Consider the following 21747-nt stretch of genomic DNA (forward strand, 5'->3'; position numbering starts at 1 on the left):
TGCCTCTCCCCACAAGTGCAGCAGTTATTTGCCATGATGCCCCCCAGGGGAGTCATGAAGAGCTACTCTAGTCCAAGTTTGACCCTCTGGTCTCCTTTACACTTATCACACCATACCTCTTAATCCCCAAATTTTCTACAGAAAGCACTTCGGTTGAAGAGCAAGTTTATCCTTACTGCCTCTCGTCAAGTGTGGTTCCCCCCTCTTTTGGTCTCATATTCGATGTCCACCTTGGATACTGGACCCCAGTCCAGCTCTGATCTCTCAATCCACAGGGATGGCACACCCAAACATTGCAGGCCTTAAATTAACTGCATGGTTTCTCCACTTCTTCTAGTGGTCAGACAGTCCAAGCTTTCCTCCCCGGTCCATCAGATATCACCATCATACCAGAAAGCATCCACCAGAAAGATTTAGAAGAGTAAATGGAAAAGGTTTTCCTGTTAAGTCCATCAAAGAGAAGTGGACCCCTTTACTACCCCCTATTCCCACTGTCTTGGATTTTCTTGCATCTATTTTTCATGAAGGAACTAGTTTTTCCACCATCAAACTTCAGTTATCAGTCATTGCAAATTATCATACTGGATACAATGCTTCTCCTCTAGCTTCATCCAAATTATGAAAAGCTTTCACTAAAAGCACTTTTTTGCTTAGGGCCCCATTTAAAGACCTTACTCCACCCTGAGATCTAAAGATGTTATTGCGGACTAACTCAGAGGCCCTTCCAGCCATTAGCCAAATCTGACCAAGATTCTTTCTTGAAAAACAGCCTTTCTATTGGCTATTACCCTCAGAAAAATGACTGTCTGAACTCCAAACACTCTGCTCAAAATTCCCTTACTTGGTATTTCCATGAAGACAGGGTTACTTTATGAACTATTCCTTTTTTACTGCTCAAATAATCCTTGAAGGTGATAACAATCAGGCCATCAACTTACAGGTTTTCTTTACAAACTTCTCCAACAAAAATGAATACATGCTTCATCTTTTAGATGTACACAGATTGCTCCATTTTTTTTTTATTTCCATAGAACAAAGATCTCAGAAAAACAGATCAATTGTTCATTCTCTTTGCCTCCAACTGATTGCCAAAATAACTTTGAAAATTGTTTTTCCCAAAGTAGTGAACAGATAGCATATCATTTGTTTACAGTCAACAATGTCTTTCCTTGCCCATACCTCCTAAAGCTCACTCCACTAGATCCATGGCTGCTGTTTCTGCTTTTTGGTCCAGAGTTTGCATTGATGACATTTGTGCTGCAGCCAATTGGTCCAATTCTCATATCATTACTGCTCATTACAAATTGCAGTTGATCTCCAGAAACAGGGCTGCTTTTGGTTCTGGGGTACACCGGAATATTCTTCCATGAGGGCCACCCAGATTCCCGTAGATGAGGACTTCAGTAATGAATGAAAAGGATAACATCACATATAAAAAGTTACGTACTCACCATAACTATACATCTGTGTTGGTCATTTACTTTCTTCCACAACTTCTCTCCCTCCTTCCCCCTTTTATTTTCCTCTGGGAGTGACCAGGTAGTGAATACAGAACTACGGTTTCTTGTCTGAGCCCCTATCTTTCCTATTGGCTTTCCTTCTATAATGGCCTGTGGTTAATCTTTCTGCATTTGGGGCAGCAAACTCAACCTGGGGTACTACAGGCTTCTGAGGCATTGTGGGTAAAGGGAGGAGCTTGAGAGTTGGATCTGAGAGACTAAGTAAATGTGGCCAAGTCGGATCCGAGGATGAATGAAAATGATCAACACAGATGCATAATTATGGTGAGTACATAACGTTTATTTTTGCCTTGGCTCATGTGAAAGGGTACATTAGCAGGGAGAGAGCATCAATAATGCTATTAAAAACTGTGAAAGTTGAAAGAATAGCACTTTTTGCGTTATACACTAACTGAAGTAATATAACTTCAAAGGTGAAATGGGGGGGACTAACAGTCATATTTGGTAATTAGCTTATGCACTGGAAATCAAATCACCCACTCTCAGAACAATTTCAGAGGCATGTCAGGTACATCACCTGTACATTTAAAAAAATAAAAAGACACAGGCAGACTCTCAGTACTGTTCAACTAAACTTAGAAAGTTGAAAGAATAACAGGTTTAGTACTGTTCATCAGTAAAACGGTACAGCTTCTACTAGCTCAGCTACAGTGTCATGCCTCTGAATATCTTAATGCAAGAAACGTATACAAAAGCAGGGTCAGTTTCAATATTGCTCTTATAAATTCAAAGTTGGATGAACAGAAGTTTTGCATCAGCATGCCTTTCCTGAAGGATACAAGTCAAAAATGAAATGAAGGAAAACAAAAAAAGAAATGGTCATGTTTTGGCAATCAGCAGATGCACTAAAAGGCCAAATGCCCAACTTTAGCACTTCTACAGAGGCACGCCAAATACATCAGCTAAAAGGCAGAGAAAGTTTCTCTATATGACTACATCACCATTACCTCAATTACATGTGGATGCCTCCGAACCTCTTAGTGCAAGGAATGTGGAAAAAGCAAAAAATAGTGGAGGTATGCCATGTACCAATTAATTCCATTTTCTATAAATAACAGGTGTGCAAGTAGCATGCATTTTCAGAAGGCTGTGAAATTAGAAACTGAAAAGGAGAAAAAAGAAATACAAAGCAAAGAACGATGGGAGGAGGGTGGACAAAGATATGAAATTGGAAACATCATTTACATTTGGGGGGGGGGGGCAGATTTCAATATTGCTACTGCTCTTGTAAAAGCAATATTGAAATCTGTCACTAGCAGACTTCAATATTGATCTTATAAAAGCAAAAACTTTAAAGAAAAACAGATGTGTCATAAGCACACAATTTTGGAAGGATATGAAGTCCAAAAGCCAAACAGTTCTCATGGGTAATGAGAGAGAAAAAAAGAAAATGTAAAAGACCTTTAACAATCTCTAAATGCACTGTAACAATGATTGCATCTTGCTTTGCAAAAGCACAGCAGCATGCCTCCAGTCATCTCAGTGCAAGAAAATGTAGTAGAATAAAGATTACCAAGACTCCAAATCAGAGACAGAATTTAAACGTTGCCAAAAGTAACAGCATGTTTTTTCTCAAGGGAAGTCATGAAATCTGCAACTTAAAAAGGAAAAAAAATATTAATGAATAAAAAATGGGGAGGGTGACAAAGGTCCAATGAACTTCTGCAGTGTATATTTTAAGAACTGTATGCATTACTATGCACCTTCCTAAGGTTGTGAAGCAGGAAACAGAGGGGAAAATACTGGTGTTTGTTTCACGTTGCACACCGTATGTGCTAAAAAGCTCATCATCTCCCCTTTTGCATAACTAAAGTCACACATCTTACAAAATAAAAATAGTATTCTGGAAATGTATTTAGTGTGTCACCCTTTACCCTGCTGCACAAAGTCTTACTACAGGAAAGATGAACAAAGCCAAGGATCAAACAGTAGTTACATTTACGATTTATACATACTGCATGCATACATTCTTTATGTTGGAACAACAGGATTTACATTAGCATGTACTTCTGAAAGATATGAAGTCTGACACCCAAAGAATACTCAGTTAATAAAAAATACTAACAGCAATACTTGCAAGTACTGTATCAGAGTAATCGGCATTGCTATTAGAAACGTGCTCAACTGGCTCTCTGCATTATAGAAGCTATGCTTCTCAACACCTCAGGGTAATCTTGCAAAGCAAAGAAATACAATACTTTACTATTCATAACTTCTGCAATATTTAAGAATGTACTTAGCAATCAAGGGATTGATTTTTACTTATACCTGCAGACTATTTTTTTACTTACTTACCAGTAATTTAGTGGAAAGAAAAATCAAAGTTAAAGGACGAAGCTGTGGGTTTACCTCTGTTGCCTAATTTGCTCTCCTGCCCTTCACAACAATAAAGCTGGATAGAAGGTACAATGATAAAAACAGGATCCCTTAGATGCTGTTGGGATTTTTATGCACCACTTCAACAAAAGAAAGACACACATGATATCGGTGGGTGGTTGTGCTTTACTTGGAGTTAGGAAATGCAGCTTAACTGATGTCATTTTATGGACAGACTTTACAGCAAAATGGGAAGCAAACCACCAAGACTTAATTGCCCCCCAACCTCAGCTTTTTACTGACAAACTGTTTAGTTTGCAGGTCATGAGATTTGTATGTAGGAAGGGGTCCCTAGCTGTACGTTAATGAAATGCATAAAAGCAGCAAAGTTGTAGAAATTAGGGAAGTGCACTGTAAAGGTTGAAGAATCAGACTGTAGCCCATTGTTCTCCATTAAAGCATGGTCATCAGCAGAAAAAAACTCTGCATTAAATGAATGATTCATCACACTTAAAACTGCATTCTGTGACGTTTTACCTCACTGATTCTGCAATTATCTCCCTCTATAACAGTCTGTTGTAGATTCATCTACTTCTACCACTTTTCTGTAACATTTTTATTATTCCAGGATAAAGAGCTAATGAGCAACTGGTGATTTGTGCATCTCAAAGTATTCAGGAGGGTAGAGGATGCAAGAGACTACATTCATGTTAAGTTTCAAGTGGGAAAGGCCACGCAGATTTTTCTAGCTTGTGGAAAGCATTGTGGGTCTGCACTCAGACCACAGTTTCTGGCAGTGATGCAGTTTATTTTACCTTTGCTCAGTGTGACCAAAGCACTTTTCTCATTTTTTTCCTTCCCTGATAAAACAAATTCTGACAAAGGGATGCTCTACTTTTTTCATCAATAGCCAATCTTACCAGCTCTCAAGTTTTGCTCAATTTTGTAAGTTCAGATACACAATGGCATTAATGGTATTCCACTGCAGGAAAAGACTTAGTATATGGGTATTTGATGTTGCCACTAGCAAAGGTATCCCTGGTACTCCACTGTAGAGTATTTACAGTGATTGCTTACATACCCCCAAAGTAACCTGCACCACTTCCCCAGAAGCTGTCTCTCTCGCCCTATCCTTAAGATCAGCCTTGCCAGTTGCAACACTGGGCTGGGCAGGTTATCAACAAAAACAAAGGCCAGGACTGACACAAGTGATTGCACCTGAAACTATTGGAAGTTTACTTCATGAACAGCTTGAGGCCAAGAAGCCATGCATTACACATAATCTTTGAATCCCTGCGCCCTTCATATCGCACCTAATTAATGCTGCATTTTGCACTACTCATCTAGAACTCCCACACACACATTTTTCAATGTAAATGACTACTGTGTGCAAGTAAATAAGCAGTATATCACCACTTATAATACTTTAAGTAAACTGTAAACATGCCTTATCAATGAAGGCAGTAACCAACTGTAAACATACCTTATCATTGAAGATCATAAGGCTGTCTAAAGTATGCAAGTTCTGTTCCAGAAGTGCTGTTGCTGCTGAGTACAGGTTAACTTCATCCAACTGCAAAACTGCAATTGCCACCCAGAAAAGAGCTTTGTGCATGGGAGAGTCCTATTATAAAGAACAAACAGAAAACTAATGATTAGTGATCAATGATAATAAAGACAAAACATTTCTATATACTTTAATTGTATTATGCTGAAAAAACGTCTTGCAAAATGGCAGTAAAAAATTACTTTCTCGTAGTTTTCCTGCTGTCTCATACCACTGAACTAACTACTAAGAACAGATGTCTAATTTCTTACAGGGATTACACAGTATTGTGGGAAGGGCATGCCTGTTGTGGCTGTAGGAACCTGCCTTCTCCAACAACTCTAGCATAACAAACTAATATTTGTGTAGAAATCCATGCGAAGAAACTCGTACTACTAAATATTTAACAGCTCCCCCTCTTAAAAGTAGGGATATCAGGCAGTAAGGTTATCACACATACATACTAAGCAAATAAGCAACTGCATTTATGTGAATATATTTGTCACAGAAATAAATGTTTGAATAACAGGATCAATGTTACTGCATAATTTCTTCTACATGAGAATAACCATTACCCCCACAGGCAAATGTCCATCTTTCCAGCCTGACTTCTACTGCTGTCAGACACACCCACAGCAGAGTTTGTCTCCTTCCTATGCAATGGAGATCTGCAAAATGTCTACTAGAAAATTGACAGCAGTCCATGATACGCTGTCTTTTTTAATGGAATAAGAAATCATGAACAGATGCTACTTTAAGTCTTAGGGAGGTATTTAGGACTTTGCTAAGATAGTCCTTCTCCATCCACTAGCCTTCCACCCCACCCTACCCCCCCACCCCACCCCACCCCCCATGAGGGGTCTGGCAACAAGCTACCTAAGGTGCCTTGAAAGGCTGGCTTTGAAACTTGAAGATCTCTTGCCTTATTTCCTGACAGGCTGTTGAAGCATGGATGTCAACTTAAAAACAACTAATCTTAAGGGAAATACAATGGCTGCCAGGACTCTATATGGTAGATGTGATCCTGCTGTTCAAACATCTACTATTATGGAGAAATAACATACACAGCTTTACCGTGTTGATCACAAGGATCACGGCTGTAGTATAATTTCTTACACAAGGGAAGAATACTGAAGACGTCTGCTGCCTAAGGGGTGACTCATCCCAGATCTATATATAGGCTACAACACTGCCTTGCAGAACTACAGTGGCAAATCCTACCCTGCTTCTGAGCAGTACATTTAATTTGTAATGCCTGGAGAAAGTGTGTACTGTACTACAAACAGCTGTCTCACAAATCTTGACATACTTTTTGAAGAAATCTGTTGAAATAACAGCTGCTAAATACGGAATATACTCTTATTTGTCATTCCAGTGTCTTACCATAGTTATCATAGCACAAGAAAAAGCAATTAAACCAGCTCAGGAAATGTATGTTTTGATATGTGTCAGACACATTTTCCTGGTATAAAAGAGACAAATAGCTAATCATGCTGCCTAAAGTCTGGCATTCAGTTTAATACCTTGGTATCAAAAGCAATACTGCCCTCCCTTTGTTTTGTGATCTAGAAAAAATAATGGTGGCTGAATGGTTTGAACTAATGCCAACTATGAAAAAACATCATTGATAAAAAGGTGGAGCTCGTTCTAAGACAAGTTATGCCCTTGTGAAAGACTATGTGGGACACTTTGCACATCAAAACTTGCAGCTCTGATATATTCCTGGTAGACTTAATAGTGAACAAGAGCACAGACTTCAAGCAAGAAAATTTTTATTTGCCAAACCAATTGTCTCAAAAGGAGGTAAGGTCTATTTTTCTACCACAAAATGCCAAGGAGCAGAGACAGGCTTCCAAGGAGGCTGCAGCCACAGGACTCCTTTCAAGAATCATTTAACTGTCTAGGGACTTCGGAGGGGAGGTTCTGTCGATCGTCCCTCTCTAACATAGATGACAAGCAGGCGGGCTATTTCATTTAGATGCTTTAATACATAGAAACACATTAGGATGGATAGATAGCAGCATCATAAAATATAAACAAACAGGTTAACAGACAGACCTTCCTTACATACATACATGTTTACATCTCTATAGCTTACTACACAATCGCAGTTAGACTTCCACGTACTCAGTATTTATACACTTGTGCAAGCCATTGGTTAGCTTCTTAAAGGTACATACACACACATACTGATGTACAGGATCCATAGGTAGGCAGTGTCACAATGGTAAACAACTGCATAGTAAATGATGCACATGAACTGCAAAACAAGTTAAAGAAAATGGTCAAGTTAGACAAAACTATATACTACCACAATATACAAATTAAGCATCAAAATGACGCTAAAAAGTTCTGGACAGCCATTAAAAACATTCTCCTTCCAGAAAAAGCTAGCACCCACTCTCGAACCGCTTCTGTTACTTCAGAAAATTCAACAAATACGTTACAGAATCCATTCTAGCCCTATCTAAATCTCAGTGCTCTCCCTCCTCTAATGAACCACCTAGATCTCCTAGTAAGAATAACTGGTTTACCTTTCAACCTGTGTCTGTAGATATGATTAAAAAACTGCTTAGAAAACTAAAACCCACAACACTGGCCACCAATAAAAGTTTGAGCTGAATTTCTAAAAATTGCATTTTTATCAACCATTCCATATCCAAAATCCTTCCAACATTACTCCACTCCACACCAGGGATAACTCAAAAGAACTGACCAACTATCAACCTATCGCAATACTATTTCCCCTTTCCAAAATCCTTGAGAAGTGTGTATACACACAAATCATGGACTACAATCCTCATAGCACTATCACAGCTCATATGTCATTCACTCACACAGAAACAATGGTTAATATATATGTGCTATTTTTCTTTCTCTCTCAAAGGCCTTGGACATGGTCAACCACAGTAAACTTATTAAAGTTCTTTCAGAATTAAATTTTAGCAAACCTTCTACTACCTGGTTTCAAAGTTATTTAACAGGTCGACAAGAACTCTCTCCTCTACTACCAATCACTCCTGGGGTCCCCCTCGGATCCATCCTGGGACCCTTACTCTTCTCCATCTTCACTAACAACCTCCATACTTCTACACTACATGCTTCAGTCATCCAATACACTGATGACTCCACACTAATCTGTGCATCTTCTTCCCTCAAACAACTGCAAGTCACTAACCCAAGCCACCTCTCACTCTGTTGAAGCATGGCTTCTCAACTCCCAACTAATACTGAATCCCAGTAAAACAAAACTCCTGATCTACCAGCCCACGTAGCGCACATCCCCCACTCTGATATTCAATATCTTATCCAATAACAAAACAATTAACTCCCCTGTCACCCACACCAAACTACTAGGGGTTGAGATTGACTGTAACATGAAATTCGATATCCATATCTCCCTTACCATAAAGAAGTTTCATAAAAAATTGGGGGTATGCCATACAGAAATAAACAATTTCTCACAAAAACACAAAGGCCGACATAGCATGAACACACATCATCTCAACCCTTCCCTATGTTTCCCCATGTCTTATCAATCTTATAAAATCAGATATAACTAAACTAGATACCTGCTAAAACAAAATTGCTAAATTTGCCACCGGAATCCCACATAAATTATACCACTGCTTAGCCCTTAAACACCTCGGCTAGCTTGAACTTCCTCACCTCCTCCTTTACAACCAACTCTTCCTAACCCACACCTTGAAACAAACCCAGCACTACAAAATTTATTACAACCCTACTCCAGTAATATGGTCTTTTGCTCCAGTAACAAATTCCTCCTTGAAATAACAAAAGTCAATAATACTGCTAGTGAATCCCTCTATTCAAATTGCATAGCTAAAAATGGAATACCTTGCCCACTGACATCTCAACCACATCCTCATCACAACTTAAAAAAATCTCTAAAACAACACCTTGAAGAGTCATGGATCTGCAATTGTGTCTATCCAGACTAATCTAAAACCCATCTCCCTTTTTCCATACCCAGCTATAGTCACTTCATCCTGACGTCAGACGGTTTCTTCTACCAATTAAAAAAAAATGGTCTCTAGCTGACTCCCTGACTCATTTTATATAGGAAATGCTGCCCGTAACTCTAATCTCTGTTAACTCTATTTTTTCTCTTCATCTTCTTCATAACTCTTCTTTTTAAACCAATTAAAATTGTATATGCAAATAATAATACATACTATATTACTATGACTGTTTTAATTGTACTATGCAAAGTGTCTATGACTGTTCTATAAATACTATGTACTGTGCTGCATAAGCATTACTCTATTAATTGTATATGCAAAGTTCTGTGACTGTGTTATATAGGTTATTCAATCTGCTATATGTAGAGCTTTTCTTCCCGGGCCTCTGCTGAAAAAGGACCTCTACCCAGCTGTACTTTCCCAGTAACCAAATATAAAATAAATAAATAAAATGAATGATAAATTGTTCTCACTACAATTAGTTTGGCAAGACATCCTACTGCTGGGTTTCTGCCCCTTGTAAAATGTGCACCATTTCACTGGTGAAGTAGCCCATGATAATTACTTGGGCTAAGTTCATCCAAGCATCTGGTCTGAAACCACTCAGATATAGAAACATTAGAGCTCCTGCTTAGCTGTTTTTAGATGTGCACAGATATTAGGGGGGAATAACCGTCTCTGTCTCCTCATTTGGACAAACAGAGTATAAAAGGTTGTTTGGACCACAGTAAGACTATCAACATCAGTCTTGCCTTTTCCACTGAAATACCCTTGGGAGAAGAGGAACTGGTGGGAAATTATACACCACTCTCCTTATCAGTGGGTAACAGAATGCATTCATTGCTCAGGGTCCTCTGCATGGAACAGAGGTAAAGAATGTCTTTAGTTGAGGACTCATTTTTATACCAGCAATAAAATGATCTGCCTACCCAGCCTGCTGCTTCTTCTGAAAGCTCGAGAAGATTCATTTCAGCTGTTTTGACAGAGAGTCCTAGTTTGAGAGAATATACAGATGAAAGCTCTACCTAACAACCTTCCACATTAACATGGCTAACCTGGCACCAAATAAGAGTCCCTCCTTGTCTGTTGATGGACCATATAACCATTGTACTGTCTGATACCTAGTTCACGGTTTCTAGGGGCCACATTGATAAATACCTATGGCACAGAAAGATAAATACAGGTGAAAAGACTTCAATTACTGGGTTGCGCACCTGCTGGAGCTGGCTTGGGAGAGAAAAGAAATGACAAGGATTAGTCAGATTGCCTCTTCTTTTGAGGGGATGGTGGGGTGGGCTGAGATGGAAATATGAATACATGCATACCTTCTTTGGTTGAAACCTTGATGTAAACCATGGCTGACATGAAGATGCAGCCTTAGGAAAGGGGAAGGGCTATGATTAGTGTAGATGCCAATCACAGGGTCCATTACATGCGAACCCTTTGTGCATGACTGGGCGCAGACAGATGAAGGCTATGGATTACACCAAAAACACCAGTCTCCTAACGCTCACAGATGGCTCCCTGCTCCTGTCAAGCTCTACTCTTGCCCCCACCCCCCTGGAACAAATCAGCTATACAGCTCTTGTGCAGGGGGAATGAGCACGTCCACAGAGCAGCTGGGAGAGCAGGGGTGATGGTCAGTGCAGGAGAAATGGGGGAAAACTGACCTAAACAGCTGTACTTCACAAATCAAAGCAACTATCTTTTTCACTTTTATATGGCTGCTGCTTAGCTTGTTGGGTCAGCTTGCCTGTACTTTCAGATGCCCTATATGTGCCCTCACGTAGGGTGAGGTGTTTATAGTTAATGTGAAAGAAATGATTAGGAACACAAATGGGATACATGGGTTAACTTGCAGTTGATGTGCCTGCAAAATTAATTCCAGTCTGACAGAAAGGTCAGGGAGGGAATTCACTGAAGAAAACTGACAAAGGAACTAAAGTATTGGGATTAAATAATTAGAGAGGGAAAGGTAATAGAATGGGAAGAGGCCAAGAATACATTTGGACTGCAGGATAGAGACTGACTTCCCTATACAGGACTGATAGAGTATTAGCAATGAGGAATGAATAGGGGAACCCTAAGTGAAAGACAGTACAGTTTTGTACCTACCATAAATGTAGATGTCCGATAGATATGCAACTGCAATCATAACATATGGGTTGTCCTGCCTCAGGCAGCCCTCGGTCGGCCGAATTCCAAAGTCTGGGTCCGGCTGGTGTCGCCTCCTCTCCGACGTCACAACGGCTGGAGTATAAAGGCATCGGCCGATGCCATCTTCTTCAGTGTTTCTTGCCCCAGATGCCCAAAGAAAGTTGCAGAGGGGTAGGAGGGTGGGAAAATCCGACTGCAGTTGCATATCTATCGGACATCTACATTTATGGTAGGTACAAAACTGTACTATGTCCTTCAAGAATGCAACTGCAGTCATAACATATGGGTTGAATACCATAGCCAAGCTGGGGGTGGATGGAACTAAGAGAGGGATGGTGTAGCTAAAATGCCCTGCAGGACTGCCGAAGCAAAGCCTGCTCGAGATCTGGAATATAAGGGCAGGTTGTAGTGTTTGGTAAATGTATGCACGGAGCTCCATGTAGCAGCCTCTAAAATGTCCTTTGTTGCCACTCCTCTTAGGAAAGCTGTGGATGTGGCTATAGCTCTGGTGGAATGTGGCCTAATATTGGCTGGCACACCTTTTCCATGGAAAGAATAGCAGAATCTGATGCAGTGTCCAATCCATTTTGAAATTGTTTGTTTGGAGATTGCCTTTCCTTGTACTCCAGCAGCATAGGCTACAAACAGTTGGTCAGACATTCTGGTGGCCTTAGTTCTGTCCAAGTAGTAGCGTAGTTGCCTGTGTATGTCCAAAGTATGCAGCAGTCACCCCCCCCCCCATTTTGAGGATTGGGGAAGAAAGTAGGCAGGTGAATAGCTTGATTTAGAGACACCCTGGAAATAACTTTTGGCATGAATGTAGGATTGGTTCTTAGAGAAACTCTGTCCTGATGAAAAATGAGGAAGGGAGGCACTGCCATGAGTGCCTGCATCTCCGAGACTCTTCTTGCAGATGTGACTGCCAATAGAAAGACCGTTTTCCATGATAAAAATTGCATTTCTGAAGTTGCTGCTGGCTCAAAAGGAGGAAGAGTTAATTTTTCCAAAACGAAATTGAGGTCCCATGCAGGTACTGGCTGTTTTCTGGGAGGTTTGATATTCTTTATCCCTCTTAGGAACTGTCTTAGCAAAGGATGTGAAAACACTGGTGGGTCACAATTGTATTTTGCTGAGATTGCTGAGGCGTGAATCTTTATAGAAGAGTATGAGAGTCCAGTATGTAACATTTCTGCCAAGTATTCTAATATCTGAGGAATACTCAGTAATGTTGTATCCTGACCCCTGTTGGCATTCCAGATGCTGAATCTCTTCCACTTGGCTGAATAGGTTTTTCTGGTAGAGGGTCTGAGTGCTTCCAGTAAGATCTCTTGAACTGTTTTGGAAAGAGAGATAGCTGGAGGAGTCATGGTAACCTCCAGGCTGTCAGATGCAATGTTCTCAGGTTTTGATGGACAGTCCTGTAATTGTGTTGTGTTAGAAGCAGGGGCCATAGGGTCAGAGGCCACGGTCTGGTCCGAGTTATGCTCAACAGCAATGGGTACCAGTGTTGCCTTGGCCAGTCTGGAGCTATCAAAATGCCTGTTGGTTGTTCTGCTTTGATCTTCAGTATCATCTTGGTCAGCAGAGGTAGAGGAGGGAATGCATAAATTTTTAGGGAATTCCAGCTGAAGGAGAGAGCATCCGTTTTCCAGGCTAGAGGATGGTGGGTCCTCGTGCAGACCTTTTCCAGGTGATGATTTAAGTGGGAAGCAAAGAGATCTATGTCCAGTCTTCCCCATGTCTTTGTTAGTTGTGAGAAAATGTGAGGATGCAGCATCCATTCGTGTGGATCCAAGAAATTTCTGCTCAGGTTGTCCGCCAGTACATTGTCCTTGCCTGGCACAAACTGGGATTGCAAATGTATCTTCAGACTCAGGGATTTTTCCCAGAGAAGCATTGTTAGTCTGCAGAGGGGATAAGAATGAGTGCCTCCCTGCTTGTTTATATACCACATGACAGTGGTGTTGTCTGTCCTTATTAGCAAATGTCCTTGTTGTAGTGATTTTTCAAAGTCTCGATTGCATGTATCACTGCCAACATCTCTTTTTGGTTTATGTGCAGATGTCTTTCCTTTGGTGTCCATAGACCTTGAATGCATCTGCCCTCCATGTGCGCCCCCCATCCTTGATCTGAGGCATCTGTTGTAATCATTTGACCTGCTTGAGGTCTGTTGAAAGACATGCCTTTGTTTAACTGACTTGCTTGAGCCCACCACAAAAATTCCTTTTGCAGACATGGAATAAGTGGGATTACGTCCTCTAGGCTTTGGCTGTGTTGGGACCATAAGCTTTTGAAGTACCATTGCAGCTTTCTCATATGAAGTCTTGCCAAAGGTATCAGAAGAATGCAAGATGCCATGAACCCCAGGGCCTGCAGGATTTTCCTTGCAGTCAGCTGGGAGAGTTTTGCTAGGCCTTTGAAGTACTCTGGTAACTGCTGTTTGTTTTCCTCTGTGAGGTAGGCCATTTGAGTTTCTGTGTCCAGTTTGGCTCCTAGGAAAATAATCTGTTGGGATGGCAGTAGTCTTGACTTCTGAATGTTGACTGTGTATCCCAAGGCCTGCAGTAGTTGAATGACATAGTCCAAGTTTGCTTTTAAGGTTTGTTTGTTGTCTGCTTGTATGAGGCAGTCGTCCAGGTAGGGGTATATTTGAATCCCCTGGAGTCTGCAGTGTGCCACTACTGATGCCAGGCATTTCGTGAACACACTGGGTGCAGTAGGTAAGCCAAACGGCAATGCTGAGAATTGATAATGCTCTGTCCCTGCAAGAAATCTGAGGTATCTTCTGCAGCTTTGTCTGATTGGGACATGCAGGTATGCCTCCTTGAGGTCCAGAGTGACCAGCCAAGACCCCTTGCCCAGCATGGGAAGGAGTTGCTGCAGCGTCAGCATTTTGAACTTTGGCACAATGAGAAAAGTATTTAGAGTTGACAAGTCCAGTATAGGTCTCCATTTGTTTTCTTTTCTTGGAACAAGGAACAGTCTTGAATAAAATCCCTGGCCTTGTTCCTGAGGAGGAACCCTTTCTATTGCTTTTATACTTAACAGCTTTGAAACTTCAGTGAGTGCCTCTGCCCTTTGATGATGTGGCAGGTTTGGCATGCCTTGTCTTATTGGTAAAGTATGGAAGTGGAATCTGTAACCCTTGTCTATTAAATCCAGAATCCAGTTTTCCTTGGTTAAGATATGCCAGTTTTTGGAGAATAAGGATAATTTTCCGCCCAAAGGTGCTTCTCTTTGAGCCTTTGTAGGCGGTATGAAAGTCAAGTCATTGTGATTGTCCTTGTGGTGCAGCTGGGCTGCCTGCGCCACTTCTTTGATTTGGAGGTTGCCATTGGCGGCCCCTGTAGGATCCTCGGTATTGCCCTCTACCTCGGGCACGCCTGTTTTTTCCCCTTTGAAACTTCTCAGAGCCTGGGAAGGACTAATTCTTTGAAGGCCAGTTTCTGCTGAATCTGGGTGGCTGAACCTGAAGGAAATCCTTGACTGTCTGTACTGACTTAGCTTTTTCCTCAATGGATTTCAACACATCTTGTGCATTAGCACCAAAAAGCTTCTGTTTTTCCAGAGGTGCATCAAGTAACTTTACTTTAACATGGTCAGGCAAAGACTGATCTTTTAACCAAGCATGTCTACGTATCACAGCCCCAGTCATAGCTGCCCTACATGAAGCTTCCAATGCATCATAACCACACTGAAGAAAATGGTTGTTAACCTGCTAAGTGTTATGTATATGTTCCTGCAATGCCTTTCTATCAATAGGCTCAGGAGAGGCTAACTTTTTCTGTAAATCATCCAGTAAAAAATCCTGGTACTGAAACATGTGAAAAAGGCAGTTAAGTGACCTCATGGCTAGGGTGGTAGAGGTATAAACTTTTTTACCCCATCTCTCCAGGGACCTAGCTTCCCTGTCCGCTGGCAGTGGATTTTTGGCAGTGGAAGTAGCCACTCCCTTGGGGCCCTGTGAAATAGTTTCTAGATCCATAGAGTGGGCCTTAAAGAGATGCTTGTGAGTGTCAGGGACCCTATAATATCTGTCTGGCTTGACAGGAGCAGGGGGGAGAGAATCAGGGTTAGCACTGGAGTCAGAGAAAACATCATCCAAAACATCCATAACTGGAGGAATAGCTAATGGTCTGTGCTGGGGAAGCTTGAGGAAGGTACGCAGCCTTTTTCTGGAATCAGAGAATTCCTGACCCTGCCATTTAAAATGTTCCCTCATACAGTGCAGAACGTCACCAAACAAGAAATCCTCTGGAGGGGAGGCAGAGGGAATTGATTCCTCAGCATCAGAGTCCTCGTAGGCCTGGAAGGATTCTTCTTGGGTATCGGAATGCTCAGAATCCCCAGAGGCTTCATCTGAAGAGAGGTTGTCAGCCTGCTCAGTGCTGGGCCTTTTCTCTGCAGGTGGCTGAGAACCTCTGTCTGGATGAGGCTGAGACCCCCTGATAAGAGAAATAAGATCTGCAGCAAGAGACATGATCTGTTTATCAGAAGAAGGGGCCTGAGCAGCAGGTTTAGGATGGGCCTTAGCCTGGCTGGCGGCCTTAGCACGTGCAAAGGCCTTGATGGACATGGATACAAGAGGCCTAGCAGCCCCACGTGCAGGAGTAACCTTGTGTACAGAAATGGTGTCAGGTAGATCCAGAACTTCAGTTTCCGGAGGAAAATCAACAACCGGCACCGGAGAGATCTCTGAGACCGAAGGTCGTGTTAACGCTGTGTCGTCGGCATGGAGCGGTTGAATTACCGCTTCCGAAGGGACCGAAGCACTAGCAGAGGGTTTAGGAGTTGCATCGGTGGTGGACGCGGGCCGAGGATGTCGGTCCCGGTCCTTGCGTTTTTTGGCAGATTGAGTTGTCGGTTGATCCGACGGCATGATATACGCAAAAGATTCACCGAAAAAGTCTTCGGCAAATTCTGCCCGGCGTCTGAGAGTGCACTTATTAAAGCGAGCACAGGCCGAGACGTCGTGGTCTGGGCCCAGGCAAGGAAGGCAGTAAGAATGGAAGTCCTTATGAGGTATTTGTTTACCACAAGACAAACAATTATAAACTTTCTCAATTTGTTCTGACATGGGCTGAGGCAAGAAAAATGTTCTAGCGGGTACTTAGCTTTAGATAACCCGGTACTGAAAACACAGGAGCTGACCGACCGGCACTTGCGAACTGCTTCTGCTTCGGGCACCACGCGGCAAGAAAGACTGAAGAAGATGGCGTCGGCCGATGCCTTTATACTCCAGCCGTTGTGACGTCGGTGAGGAGGAGACACCAGCCGACGCCGGACCCAGACTTTGGAATTCGGCCGACCGAGGGCTGCCTGAGGCAGGACAACCCATATGTTATAACTGCAGTTGCATTCTTGAAGAACATCAGCACTGATAAAGTTTTTAGCGAATTTAGAACAGAAGCTGCTGCTAAAAAAAGGATAATTAGTATGGCATATAAAATATTGCATGATAACTATAGGAATTAATCAGAGGAGGTTAGAAAGGATTGGGAAGACAGCCTGGACAAGCAATTCACAAGGAAACAAAGGGAGGATATGCAACAAAGTCCAAAAGATTTAGGATTTTGCTTAGAAGGGTTTGGATAGGTATCTTTATACCCCAAGCATACTTCAAAGAATTCTTCCTCAAGTAAACTGCAAGTATTAGATGTGTGATGGAGAAGAAATAGGTACTTGGGAATATATTTTGGGAAGTATAATGAGTTGGCAGACTAAAAATTCCCTGCAGACTGCTTTGTCAGAAATACTGGGTGAGCAAACTGGTGTTACTAAGGAAATATTTTTTTGAGCTGTGATACAGAATCAAAATTGCCTACAAATAGTAAGGCCTTGCAGAGTTTAATTCTGGTGGCTGACAAAAAAAGGAATTACTAGAAAATGAAAGTCTACATCAACCATACCAGAATTACTGAATACAGTAACAAGAGGTAAAAGAACTGGAAGTGGGACATAAAGAAAGGGGCAACAGCAAACTACATAGAAAAAAATGTGAATCATGGAAACAATACATGCCAAACAATGTCTTGGAGAGTGAATGAGAGTTAAGGGAAAGCAAGAATAGGTTCATAGGTTCATACTAGGCTATCTGCCCTAGGGCATTTATAAGCCTAGCCAGAGTGTGTGTGGCTTTCACCACCCCTTAGGATGAGAATACTATACCCATTAGTTTGCTGTGCCTCTGTCCAGCAGTGATACAGAGATGATTCCCGGGGTAAACCTACGATCTCCCATCCACTCGTCAAGATTTCTCTTGAACAGAGTCAGTGAGGGGCTCTGCCTCACATGGACTGGGATTCTGTTCCATAGTGTAGGGAGTCTCTGGGTGATGAATCTGTCCCTCCAGCACGTCCTATTTATATCCGTGTTGAGGTTTAAGTCTCTTGCTCTCGTGGCTCTGGCGGATTTGGATTTTTTGAGGTGGAGCATGTCCATTAATTCCGGGTTGGACATGGCCTTGTATGTCAGGCACAGATCACCTCTGAGCAGGCGGTATGCGACTGAATAGAGCTGGAGTTTCTTCAGTCGGGCATCATTATGACATATGTTTGAGCCCCTTTATCCTTTTGGTGAGGAACTTTTGGGGTCTTTCCAACTGCTGCAGGTGTCGGGTGAGGTACATTCCGAATGGGGCGTTGTACTCAATCATTGGTCTGATAATTGAAGAGTACAGGGGTACAATGACCTCTCCTGATCTGGATGTGAATCCCTTCATGATAAGGTGGGCAATGTAGAAGGTCTTCCTAACCACTTTGGCAATGTGAGTGTCAAAAGAGAGGTTACTGTCAACTTGGGTCTCCAGGTCCCTGATAACTTCTTCCGTGTTTAATGGATTACCACCTATGTGGTAATTAGGGGTTACCTTGTTTTTCCCAAAGGGTATGACTATACATTTTTTGGCATTTAGCTTAAGGCCATGGCCCTGGCACCAGTTATCCATTTCTATGAGACCTCTCTGGAGGATGTCTGTGTCTGATGGAGTGTCAATTATGGTGCCCAGTTTGCAGTCATCTGCAAATTTTGTCAGCCACAATCCCCCTATGTTTGCCTGCACTTCAGAAAAATAAATGCCGAACAAGAGGGGGCCCAGGACTGAGCCCTGTGGGACACCGCTCGTGACCGGCTTAGAGTCTGACATGGCACAAGCAACTCTAACCCTGTGTGTTCTGTCCTTGAGCCAGTTTGCAACCCATCTTGTGACATATGGGTTTACATCTAAGCTGGTGAGCTTTTCTATGATGCCAGTGGGGTATTGTGTGAATGCTTTTGCTAGGTCAAGGTAGGCTGTGTGAACTGCCTTACCCTCATCAATGGCCTTAGTGACTGTTTCGAAAAAGTCGACCAAGTTCAAGAGGCAGGATCTGCCCTTGACAAAGCCAAATTGGGTAGGATCCAGTGTCTGTAGGTCCCCAATGTCTTTATTTATGAGTTCCATTATGATCCTCTCCATAGCTTTGCAGACAAGGCTCGTCAAGCTTATGGGGCGGTAATTTCCAGGGTCCGTAGAAGCACCGCCTTTGTGGAGTGGGACCACAGTTGCCGTATGCCATTCTTTGGGTACGTATCCCGTAGTAAGGCTAAGATTAAACAGCAGCCTTATGTGTGGGTTTAGTTCCTCATTGAGTTCGTGTAGCACACAGCCGGGGACACCGTCCGGTCCCATTGATGCTGTGTTGAATTGACTGTGAAGAATTGACTGAGCTATTTAATATTTGATGGACAATGAATGTACACAAGATTACATGCAATGCAAAATTGTTTACAAATGAAAATATGTCAATATAGTTTTGCATTCATTTAAACAAATGTATGATTGCCTATATCATAAGTGATAATTCAATAAAGATGTGTCTTGTTTAAAAAAAAGAAAAAGAATGGCCAGGGAGGATAACTTCCTACAGAGGATGACAGTAGTGCTTCCACAGAACTCTGAGGTACCACTTGTGCTCTCTCCCCATGTAAAGTACATCAGCGGAATCATCATAATGGAGAAAGAAATGTAATCTAGTGCTTTCAAAAATACCCTTCCTCTCAGCTATGTCTTCTGAACTTCCCTAAGAGCTAATTTAGGAGGAATAATTTTTCCTGGATCAAGGATAGTCTTCCTACTCTGGTCTCTAACACCACTCCTCCTACTAAGTGTCTTGGTACATGCTGGTGTCAGGCTGGTCTTCACAGGGAGATGTTCAGACTGATCAGATACTAAATGCCGTATGGAAACGACTTGATGCAGTTACTAACATGAGGAGTCCTGAATCTAGCAGTCCCCCAAATAAGGTATATGTGAACTCCCTTTGTTCTGACATCTGATAAGAGTTAGAAAGGGAGCCAAGCATTTGCTGAACACCTTGCTTTCAGTAGATAGATCAAATGACAAGGATGTAAACTGGTAGCACTCTTTTGCACCCATAAAGTGAATAAACCGCTTATGTTCCCTGTGAATATTGATGTGCAATTAGACACCTCTTCATATTCGGGGGGGTCATCATTAGGGCAGTCTGTAAGAACAAGAGGAATACAGTATGCAAGGTTAGCAATTCCTTTTCAAGGTTGTATTTAATAACTGTCCCTTAACATCTTTATATTGATACTGACTCCTCAGCCAGGAAAGCCTTTGCATTAAAATACAATCACAGCCAGAATAAAAGGCACGCTTCCCCATTTTAAAACAATCTGAATCAGTTTACAAAACATGTCTCTTAAGAGTACTATCTGCTAATTCACTGGTCATGTCTTCCATTGCAGGACACTCCGCAATACTGAATCATGTTATGTCTGACAACTTACAGCTCTGATTCTCAGGCTGAATTAAATATACCCTAATCTGTGGAGCTGTTGAGCTCTGCTGCCACTTTGGATCATAGGAGATTACTAGGCTATTGACCCAGAGGTCATTTCAAGGCTAGCCATTTCATCCCAATGTAATGCCATAGAAATGTTAGTTAATACACAAGACTGCATTTGGTAATGAATACCCATGCCCAGGAGGGTTGTAGCCACTATTCCCGATAAGAATTTACAGTGCCCCATCCATATGTTCAGGTTCTTTTTGAATAGTGTCATAGAGGTGCTCTGTTTCACATAAATAGATAGCCTATTCCAAAGACATGGCAGTCACTGGGAGATAAATCTGCCCTCCAGTATGTCCTACTTAAGTTGCAGGCCATATTAAGGTCCCTGGAATGGGTGGCACTAGTCCCATTTGATTTATGGATATGCAGCAAGTTCACTAGGTTTGTGTCTGAGACTGCTGTGTAAGCCAAGCATAAGTCTCCTCCTAAGAAGTCAAAAGAACCATGCTGAATCCACAGATTCCACAACTGGTTCTGAAACCAAGGTTCTTATACAAACAATTATATGACTTGACCACTGCAAAGACAGTCTGGGTTTTCTGGAATGAATGACTAAGACTCTGCTTCAATAAGGGCACAAGAACATTTCTCAAAGGCCCAAGTAATGTGAGGAAGGGTCCACTTTTAAATCTCGAATCTCAAAAACTCTAAATTCAAAATACTGAAACCAAAATCTGTAAAGCTCAAAATACTGAAACTCACAATATCGGAAAAAACACAGGACAGCATCACTAACTATAGCGCAGCAGAACTACATTCAGAAACATATTACTTTTCTCCAAGTATAGGCAAGGGGCAAGACCCCCTGCGCCCTCACACTCCCTGATACTTAAATATATCAACTCAGAGATTGCACTTTACTACTCTAAGATGAGTTATGTTATAGTATAGCAAATTACAAGTGAACATGACTAAGGTTACAACAGACAGTCATGAAGCAGGTAATGGTATCTTTGCCATTTTATGCTGTGGAGTGCAATCTTGGAGTTGTTATATTTAAGAAGCAGGGGGTGTGGGGGGGCACAGTTCCACACATGAGGGTTGCAGGGGGCTTGCCCCGCTGCCTATACTTGGAGAAGAATAATATGCTTCTGTGTGTAGTTGTCTTGCCATACAGTTAGTGATGGTCTCCTGCGTTTTATTCGATACGTTGGATTTCAGTATTTTGTGCTTTAGAAATTTTGGTTTCAGTATTTTGAATTTAGAGATATTGAGATTTAGAAGTGGACCCATGAGGAAACCATTGCAGACGAGCTCTCCTTCATGTCTATACATATCTGACAGCTTTTGAAGCCACATTTAAAATGCTTTCTTCAAAAGGATGAGGGATCCCCAAAAGAGATATCCTCGGGGCTAACGAGTAAAAT

General features: G+C 41.9%; 1 protein-coding gene across 1 annotated transcript in view; it reads right to left on the reverse strand.

Annotated features, from left to right (window-relative positions):
• NF1 (neurofibromin 1) overlaps window positions 1–21747 on the reverse strand; it is a 5218972-nt gene that overhangs the window by 721770 nt on the left and 4475455 nt on the right. The window contains exon 46 of the mRNA XM_044054637.1: window positions 5320–5460. Coding sequence (XP_043910572.1) covers window positions 5320–5460 — 141 coding nt within the window. The remainder of the gene's footprint in view (window positions 1–5319; window positions 5461–21747) is intronic.

This window comes from Protopterus annectens, chromosome 13.part0, assembly GCF_019279795.1.
Source record: "Protopterus annectens isolate FY-2018-M chromosome 13.part0, PAN1.0, whole genome shotgun sequence".
Classification (NCBI taxonomy): domain Eukaryota; kingdom Metazoa; phylum Chordata; order Ceratodontiformes; family Protopteridae; genus Protopterus; species Protopterus annectens.